The 10,211-nt window shown below is 40.6% G+C and overlaps 1 protein-coding gene across 1 annotated transcript; it reads right to left on the bottom strand.

The window, feature by feature from the left end:
* Window positions 1-1,098: 1,098 nt before the first annotated feature.
* On the bottom strand, window positions 1,099-9,520 carry LOC135502433 (uncharacterized). Its single transcript, XM_064795263.1, has 6 exons — window positions 9,439-9,520; window positions 8,899-8,937; window positions 6,775-7,074; window positions 5,416-5,709; window positions 4,793-4,871; window positions 1,099-3,432 (listed from the first exon to the last, which is right to left on the bottom strand). The coding sequence occupies exons 1-6, from the start codon at window positions 9,506-9,508 to the stop codon at window positions 2,898-2,900; spliced, it is 1,317 nt and encodes a 438-aa protein (XP_064651333.1). The 5' UTR covers window positions 9,509-9,520; the 3' UTR covers window positions 1,099-2,897.
* Window positions 9,521-10,211: the final 691 nt, after the last annotated feature.

Genomic DNA, 10,211 nt, shown 5'->3' with positions numbered 1-10,211 from the left:
AGATTGGCACGGGGACGAGGCCGATTTACTTATTGCGCTGAAAGTGTGGAAGCGAAGGTGGGTCGCCGTGTTGCAAACAATTAACCAAATTCAATTTCCCTTAAAAATCGATCCAGACTACGCAAACAGAATTATTGTAATCATTATAACAGATCATGAGTATAATTATTCAGTAATATTCATTTTTATGCCATATCTTATTTTTGACTCGTTTCGTTTGACCTGTTTCTTTTGAAACGTTTTAGTGTTTACATACTACCGTTTTCAATATCAACTTTACACATATGACAGATACGGTTCTGCAGGTCAAACCCAAAGTTACATTGTAACCAAAGTAAAAATGGCGCAACTCCACATACATGTATACAAAAGTGCATGCATGTACTTAATACAACAAATGTATTAAAATGTTAAAATTGTAAGCGGCAAAAGCTATGATTCCATGCGTGGCAGCTCGTCTACGCTGTGGCAAAAAAGATGAAACTTGTATCTGAATGTGAACATAGCCAATTGCGTCATCACGAACCGAACTAAATATAAATTTCAGCATTGCCGTCGTGTAGACATATATACAAAGGTTACAGGAAAATTCGTCCCCGGAAAATTCGTCCCTGCAAATTCGTCCCCGGATAATTCTTCCCCAAGGAAAATTCGTCCCTAGAAAATTCGTCCCCGAGGATAGTTCGTCCCCGGAAAATTTGTCCCCGAGGATAATTCGTCCCTGGAAAATTTGCCCCCGAGGATAATTCGTCCCCAGAAAATTTTACAAAGTTGAAAGTTTCTGACTTTACTTTCCAAGACTCTGAGTCTTGTCGAATGGACTGTAGTAATAACTACTACTTTCGATTTTTCTCATTCAGTGTAACATCTCTCTTTACTACCCTACTAGCTAGTTACCTACCCCACTATTTTCATAGGTAGAGGCAGGCAGGCGAAATATTTTATTGAAGAATTTAGAGTTTTTCTTTCATTCTGACCAGTAAAAATACTTATTTGTAAAAAAATAAATTATTTCGCCTGCCTACCTCTACCTACTATGAAAAGAGTGGAGTAGGTAACTAGCTAGTAGGGTAGTAACTAGAGATATAACACTGAATGTGAAAAGTCGAAAGTAGTAAGTAGTAGTTACTACTGGAAAGTAATGTCAGAAACTTTCAACTTTTGTTTAATTTTCCGGGTACGTTTTATCCTCGGGCACGAATTTCCCAGGGACGAATTATCCTAGGGGACATATTTTCCGGGGACAAATATTCTGGGGACAAAATTTTCCTCAGGGACGAATTTTCCAGGGACGAATTATCCTCGGGGACGAATTTTCCGGGGACGAATTTTCCTAGAGCCATATACAAATACGATAACTACCAAGTTCGAACAAATTCGTATGCATAATGAATGCGCTACGGAATTGTGTGTAACTGCATCAATTTTCCTGGACCACCAGTAATTACGAACGGCGTCCACCCCTTTAAGATTATTTGTAGAGTTGCGCATTCTTCATCAATGTAACTTCATGTCCCTTTTTATCAAATTTTTCGAAGCGACTACATGTATTTGGCAAGCCTGGCCTACCAAACAGCGACTTGTTTGCCCAAGATGGAGAGCAGAACTCATTCATACCATTCATGCCAACGCGGTCAACACTACTGGATGTATAGTGAATGAATGTACCCAATGTATTTATTACGCGCATTAGTTAATCACATTTTAAATCTCCTATGTATACCATAAGTGTATGCCTCGTCTTGGATTATGCAGTGACAGAAACACGAGTTTTATAAAAGAAAGTGAAAAAGTGAATCCCGAGCGACAAGCCGCCATTGTTAATTCCAATATGACGTCACTGCTATCTGATTGGCTAATATTTTGTAAAGTTTCCGGCTCGCCAAACACGATAGATTTTGTGTATTGACAAGCCGGGCTTGCCAAACTGGCTTGCTTTCAGTACTGTTCGGCAAGAGGCTCTCCAAACAGGACAAAAATGATGCTAGGTCGGCGAGCGGCTTGCCAAATATCCCTTTAATTGCATATCCTGCCTCCAGGTTGAGATATGTGCATGTTTATGTCAATATTTAGGCCTAGATTGCGATGATGGCAATAATATACATTGTGCATAAAGGTTATACCCTGACGCCACAAACAGGGGCCACCATCCCATTATCAGAGCCAAATTAAAGAGTCCTCAGTTCGGTCTTTACCATTTAGGCAAGAGCCCTGTATTAGACACTGTGTACATCACGTGTACATCGCTGTTCATAGGTTTTTGTAAAAAAGTACCCCTAGGGCCAATCGATCCTCACCAAATTTTATATGCGTTAAGAAGAACCATTTACTAATATCATAATAAGATTCTACAACATTCCAATACCAATTGCCTGAGAACAGCATATCCGTCAAATCAACACTCGCGCATTGATATGGCCCTTTATATAAAAATACAGGTTCTAAACTGACCAGTGTGACCACAATTTCTTAAATATGTTATCAAAAAGCATGTTTCTGTGATGGCCTGACTCTGTAGACACAGACTCAACCTCAGATTGAGAATTAATTCCACTTTGATCCATCCCAGCCATGTATTTACCACAACTGTGCCACACTTCCGGTCGAGGATGAATACATGACATAGTAAGCAGTTTTTATCTTTTGTCACCTTACTTAAAAATAAAATATAATAAACGATTATTTCCCTGATAAAGAGCTCTACAGCCACATCAAAAATGTCCGTCTCAGTTGATCCGGACCTGGTCGTAGTCCAAATACTCCATGTAGTAGTTATCGTCGCTACTGAATCATGACTCTTTAATCCTTGTTAAATTGTCAACTGAGCGAATTGGACTTCACCCATAGGCTTTATCGGCTTGTCTTGAACCACTCTCGGTCGTGATTTGTCCAGGCCCTCATTGTACGACGACCCTCATGTCATTGTACATGCCTTCAGGCTCCACTATCTCCTGTCCCATTTGCTTTCCAACTGAAACATTCTGGTGGACCGGTTCGTATGGGGTGTCGTAGTCCGGTAGATTATTTTGTCCCGTTTGCCTCTCATGTAAAGCATTCTGCCAAAAGTGATCGTATGGCGTGGCATAATCCGTTTGATTCTTTTGGCTAGCAGTGACCGGATTGGAACCAGAAGCAACTTGCTGCCATGCTGTCGGCCGGTTCACGTTTTCATAGCCTACATGCTCCTGTTCCTCCTGCCCTTCTTGCCTCTCATCTGAATCACTCCGCCAAAAGTGATCGTATGTGGTGGCATAATCCGTTTGGCCGGCCGTGTGTTCACGGTGAAACATATCATTTACGTGCTCAGTACCAATGTTGGCGCAGGATAGAGACTCATTTCCGGTTGTTGTGAATTCAATCCAGCCATCATCTACGGTGCCATTTGCAGGTCCCCGATTCCGTCTCTTCCCCCATCCCACGATCCCACGGTTCCTACGGAAGTAAAAACAGTTTATTAGACCTGACGAATGTCCATGGACGAAACTAACGATCGTGGAAGTACGAGTAAACTGCTATATGTTTCAACTGAACTTTGATAATAACAGAATAGCGTTTTGTAGTCACTTCCTTGCGATCTGTTAAGTGTTTTGTCGGCATCGTTTTGGACTACTGCTTAAATTTATCTAAACTTTGTTTTTATTCCAATTTCAGTAACCAAGAATAACACTGTGAGGATATTTCATGAGATAGCTTCATGTTTTGATAATTTCTGGCGGGTTTAAAGAAGTTGAGTCAATATTTTATCAGATCCTACTGCGTGGGCACGAAACTTCAGCAGTACTGCAACGGGATGCTGACTCGCACCTGGGCGAGGCGTAGACATCCAGTATGTTTGGACAGGGACTGTGGACAGAAAGTTAAAATTCGGAAATTGGTTTCAGCTTTTTATTCAAGACAAACCTTTGTGGAAGTGTGCTGGGAAAGAGGCCAAGCTTACCTTGGCTGTAGGTATTTTTCAAAATCGGGTTGGAAGGTCAAGATTGAACTGCCGAACCGGACTCAGGGCCAGGCTTTTATAGCAAGGAGTCCAATCAGGCCTGCAGTTGTTGACGCAGCAAAGGCAACCTTGAAGGGCTTGACAGACGCCAGTCATGATGAAAACAACATCACCCGTACCCCATTAGGGCCAGCCTAATAGGACTTCCCCGGGTGTACATTCAAAACATTGATAAACTCCCCATGTTCCGAACCAACTGACCCCCCCCCCAAAAAAAAAAGAAAAAGGAAGCCATATGAACCCCACAAGAATTTTGTGTCTTGTTTCGAGAAAGATTCCAGACTAGCTGGCAACAGAAAAGGGTTTCACTGTCCACCAAAACATTAATCTACACATTAACTCATCATGTCAGTCACCTGTACCTTGAGGCACCGCTCAGACGGCAACTACAAGTGAAGTCCCTTAAGACTCGACTCTAGACGACCAAGGTACAAGCGAGAAATTTTGGTACATGGAAATACTCTGACTTTTTTTAGCATGGGTGTTTTTACAACGAAGAATTTCTTGCCAAGCATGGAATGAAATATTACTTGAATATTTTTGAATATTCTTGAAAACAAACAGGTATTAACCTTGTTTGAAAGAAAACATATAAAGTAATACAGGAGCAGTAGCACTCTGTAACAGTACTGATGTAGAGTACTCGCCATTGTAAACTCAATATTTACGAATTACGACGAAATTGATACAGAACTTGATGTACACCGCGAATGAGGAACTAAAATGTAGACAACAACCGAGGCGGAGCCGAGGTTTTGGCTAACTGTTTAGCTCCACCCGAGAAAAATTGCTTACCAAAGCACAATTGCCACAATGGCGTCCGTTATCGCCACAATGACTGCTCCAACCATAACGCCAGTAACGGCAAGAAGAACTGTGAAGAAAACATGTTTAAACTTAAACAGCAATGACACCATTTGGATTTAAGAAATGGCCTACCGGTGTTACTTTGGCTGCTGCTACAGTACATGGTTTTGTCAATTGATATAAGCTAAAAGTCGATTTGGCGCCAAGTTTCCAGTCATCTCTATGTTCACTGCGGCATTTACATGTAGAAATAAGACGACAATTGCTTACTTTGTGATTGGCACTTCTTCAGCGCAGCCATCAGGTTTATATACACTTACATCACTTAACAAATCCCTCATGTCCTAGCGACAGCCAGCTCTGCGCAGCGGGATGCCGATAGCCCATTTACACTCTGTATCGGGTCTATATCAGTTGAGATCCAAAACACTCGAGGGTAGAGCTGAGATCTCGTCAAAACCCCGAAATGTAGCCGAAAATTTTAACGGAATTTATCTACAATTCCGAAATAGCTCTAAAAATGCCTTCTAATCAGTAAATAGTATTTATCATTATTTATCTTTAATTAAGAATCTATTGAATAAGCAGAGGCTTTAATCATATTGACTTACTCTTGCGATGGTCTTCATCCATCTCGCTGTGTGAATATATATGTATAAAGCTCCTGTATACAACATCGTCACCATTCTTAACCATCGTATGAAAATCATATGTCTTGTCGACATCAATAAAAAAAATCGCCTTGGTTTCCGTTTGGTTTTTTACAATGTAATTCGAACAGTTCTCCGAGCCGTTTTGGCAGCATCTGATCTTAAGGACTGTATAACTTGTGGTGACTTGTTTCCAGCGCAGGGTAACTTTGTTGTTTGCCTGCTTCACACCTGTACGGGACGTTTTGAGTTTCTCTGTGAAGTTAAGTAAAGGAAACCTATTACGAAACGCTTATAAAAATGGGGAGATTTGAACGGCCTGGTTAAGAGGCAAGACCACCATTGATTTTTAAGCCATTTAGCAGTTCAATTGTCAATGTTTGACCGCGACGCATCAAATACTGCGTGGGGTTGTGAATCTGAAATTTTGATATGATATTCCGGACAGTCGGGCAAGTAAATGGTGACAAGTAAACTGGTAGCTGACCACGGAAATTTTTTGATAATCGACAAATTGGACAGACATTGATATTTCCAGCCAACTGGCAGAAAAATCTCAAAACACGCCCCCTATTACCAAATTAGCAAAATTCGAAATTAATTTTTTCATCAAATAATTTCTTTACTCGCGTCTAATTGATAGGTCTCGACCCTCCAACCTATGAATATTCATTGGTGGTATTGTCTCTTAAAACCAAAGGCGGGAATGAGCTTCCATTGATAACATCTAACAGTTTCGAGATCCCCTCATGTAGGTGATTATGTGAGCAGGTCACCTGGGTAACATTGCATTACGTTGCATAACATTACTGACTCCAGTCAATGCACTGCATAAGAGGTAATCACCAATTTAGTTACTTTTACTACGTTCAGCTGGTCTAAATAAAGATTTTGAGCCACGACTGGATTTCTATAAGCAAACAATGAGGTGGAGGACTGTTGTTGAGAAAGGAAACTGCCGACTTCTGGGGTACTTAGCCGCCGTTGAATGTTATGTCACGAATATCACTATCTAGGCACCTCAGCTGTGCATCCTATCCCTAGGCCGATGCACTCTTAAATTCCCCCTTCCAATGTCAGCCCTTTTCGTACATCATGTATCCTAACAGATGTTTCTCATGTTCCCCAACACTTCCTCCCATCACATTTAAAGCTATCACACATGTTCAAAGATTGGGTGGATGTGCAGGGTGTTATATCCTTCATAAAAACCTATACTCTGCAGAAGTTAAGAGGCGTACCACAAGATGTAAGCTGCAACTCCGTTGTGAACTAAAATGCCGACGGCTTATGTATATAAAGTTCTATAAAAACTCATACCTGATGTTTTCCCAGATGCTATGTTGTTCAGGTCACTCGCGTGAGTCCCCGGGTGGGAATAGTGGCTGGCCACCCGAAACACATGCCACACATTCGACGCAAGATACACTTCCTTGGGACCTGGATCAGTAATTGTTACTCCTTGAGGAACCTCCGTGGCATCATCCCAGCTCTCTGCAGACTTCTTGTATTGGACGTGAAATCGCTGCTCCGATCCACCATTGAATTCTATGACCCATTCGAGAGTCGCTGCAGCGGTTGCGTTGATCACCGCTTGGTTGCTAGGTACCGTGGGTGGACCTAAAATGAAGCAACAGTTGTGATCTTGAGTTACGCGATGGTGAAGAATTGGTATTTGGAATTGATGTTAGTATTTTCCAACGAAGACACAAACATCTGTACAGTTCCATCTGATCAGCACTAAACTGATATGGTCATCCTGGTCTGCGCGAGACATGACCACCCTTTTCAATACTTGACCGCTTCACATCATATATTGCGCGGGATTATGAATATGAAATTTTGATATGATATTCGGTGAAATTTAAACTGTTGTTGTCGATGGAAAATTTTTAATAATCGGACAAATTGGTACACTGATGATATTTCCAGCCTTTTCAGCCAACTGGCAGAAAAAAAGCCCTATTGCCAAATTAGGAAGAATTAAAATTACTTTTTCATGAAATAATTTATTATCTGTAGACTTGCCACAGCAAATATTATTTCAATACCTCTCCAATTATAGACTTATCAGTACTCGCGTCTAATTGAAAGGTCTGGATCCTTCAACCTATGAATATTCAATGGTGGTCTTGTCTCGCGCAGAACAATCAACAGTACGGCACCATTAGAAAGAATAGCGCATAAAAACCCTATTGGTGACTTGCTCGTATCACTCAGGTCTTCAGTCCACTGACTACCTTGTATGTGAGTAGGAGTATATTGTACTCTACTCGGTCCTTGACTCGGAGATGATGGAGTATCCCGGTTATCGGAGTGATGTGATCAAAGTTAGTGACAAGACAGATTGTGCCCATGCAGCAGCATTGAGAATGCATGTATTGGAGAGAACTATATAGGCTACGGGATGGTTTATGCCTGTTTCGCCTATTCCTGTTTCGCCTATTCCTGTTTCGCCTACAAAATTCCTGTTTCGCCTATTCCTGATTCGCCTATTCCTGTTCCGCCTATTCCTGTTTCGCCTATTCCTTTTTCGCCTATTTCCTGTTTGGCCTATTTCCTGTTTGGCCTATTTCCTGTTATGCCTATTCCTGTTTCGCCTACTTTCCAGTACCCCTACAATAAATCGACTCTCCCACGGGGAACCTTAGGGATGCATGTCCATTTTATGGGGAAAATGTGAGGGGACAATTGGATGATGCTAACGATGTGATGACAATTTGACTAATCAAATGCCATCAACTTTGTTAACAACTTTGCCATCCCTTCCTTTTCTGTTCAATCAAAACTTGAATTCTCTGTAGATCTTTCCCCTCCTCTTTTGGTCGGAACAAATTGAGCTTCATCAGCCATCATGCAAAGTTGTTTTGAGTGTGAAAAGCCCCTGCATGACCTCTTTATTTATATGGAATGAAACCCCCGAGAAAATATTATTTTTCAATAGGAAGCCATCACATCGTTGAACGCAATGAAATCAGGAATAAAAGAACAATGTAGCTATAGGTATTCTTTCTATTAAGAAGCCAGTTACTGACTAAGACATAAGGAAAGAGAATCCACAATATAAAATGCAGGCCTAAGAAACCTTTCTCAAATCTAATGATAGGGTAAAACTTTCTTACTATTTTATATCTTGCCTTTTAAAATAAGCTAAAACATGAGCCTATGTAAGCTATGTATAATTTTCCAAAGTTATTCCGAATAATACTGAAATAATTGACATGTCGCTAAATCCATTATTTCAGACTTTATTCTTAATAATAGCCTTTAACACTATAGTAAGGGACGGTTCATATTCCTACGTCTGTGGGGAGGTTAGCAATACATTTGAATAGGCGAAACAGGAATAGGCGATACCTTTAGAAACCGTGTCAACACTGATATACTTCTGATTCTATCGGATTGTATGCATGCCAATATAAGGTTTGAACAAACCCTACTCACCGGTGTCTCCATTTTCCCGTGATATTATCCCGAGAGTACCTGAAATTAAAAAGGCAACAGGACCTTTTACCCTTGTATACACAGGCCAACAACTGGCAAAAATTAAACAACATGGTGCGGAATTGTTTGAGCAATTCAGTGGGAATAGGTGAATTTTCAAACAAATGAGAAATTGTAATATCCGTCTAAACGCTGAGATATATTTCTCATAGTAACTTTTATTTTTGTCTTCGAACAATTTTTAAAAAATTACAATTGTCTGCCGATTCACACTTTCCCAAAATTTGTTAAGGTTGGGACGGTTAATGTCTTTGGTTACATTACCATCAGCTATCGAATTATAATGACTTCATGGGGCTGCCCCAGTGTAACAGATTTAATGAGCTTTATCCAAAGTTCTTTGACTTCGCCCTTAATAATTCTGTAGCCGTGAGAATCGGAAATAAGTAGCCAACTCTGGTCTAGTAATGATATATATTGCTGCAGTGAACAGCAATCAGTGCGATAATCGAAAGTGCTATGTGCGCCAAAATGTCTTACCTCGGATCTTGAGAAGTGAAAGGGCCAAAAGAAGTTTCATAGTGATCGCGATCAAACTTAAACTGTGCATTAGCGCAACACAGTCCCTTTTTGATCTGACCTACTGGCCTTAAATTCCGTGTAATCGTCAAAATGGCAAACTATCAGATGTGTATGGCTTTTTAAAAAACGCATTTTATGTGACAGGAATGGCATTCGATACATCACCGTTGTCTGACGGGGCTGGCGAATACAAATAGACAGAGAAGTACATTATATACATAATTATGTTATCTGATTTACTGCACGGGACCTCAATAAACACTGAACTCGTGACTGTAATAATTATCAAGGCCTAATTGCCCTCATCCTGTGATACAGATTTTTGATACTCCTACCTCGTATACAAAACTATGGGCGGTTATTACCGCAAATAAAGACAAACCAAAGTAAAGACACTTGTGTAGCATATCAAGGACACGTAGATTGATACTCCTATGTGTGCCACATCAAAGACATCTGGAATGCATGTTTTGTTTTTGTTTGATACAGCATAGATAAAACTAGACCGCAACCTCTCTGGGATAGACAGTTGTTTTCATGAGCCATACACAGCACAGATAAGACATGACCGCAATACCTCTCTGGCCATACACCACGTCAAAGATAACGATGCGAAGTCAACAGACGGCGCCACCGTCTTGGGAAAAGTAAAAAGTTGAAGGAGGTTGACACAGTTTTCTAACTTATCTCTATCCATGGTAATGATATACTAGTATGATTGATGATGTTGA

Source organism: Lineus longissimus, chromosome 18 (genome assembly GCF_910592395.1).
Source record: "Lineus longissimus chromosome 18, tnLinLong1.2, whole genome shotgun sequence".
Lineage (NCBI taxonomy): Eukaryota > Metazoa > Nemertea > Pilidiophora > Heteronemertea > Lineidae > Lineus > Lineus longissimus.
The sequence above is the reverse complement of the archived record's forward strand: the minus strand, read 5'-3'. Positions and strand labels throughout refer to the sequence as shown.

Bases quoted from the DNA above. Each gene is read 5' to 3' on its own strand.
- LOC135502433 (XM_064795263.1), bottom strand. From the start codon at position 9,508: ATGCACAGTTTAAGTTTGATCGCGATCACTATGAAACTTCTTTTGGCC. The intron at 4,872-5,415 runs GTAAGTCAATAT...TTTTCTTCACAG, and splicing joins GGATGAAGACCATCGCAAGA to TTCTTCTTGCCGTTACTGGC. The intron at 3,433-4,792 runs GTAAGCAATTTT...TTACTTCCGTAG, and splicing joins ATTGTGGCAATTGTGCTTTG to GAACCGTGGGATCGTGGGAT.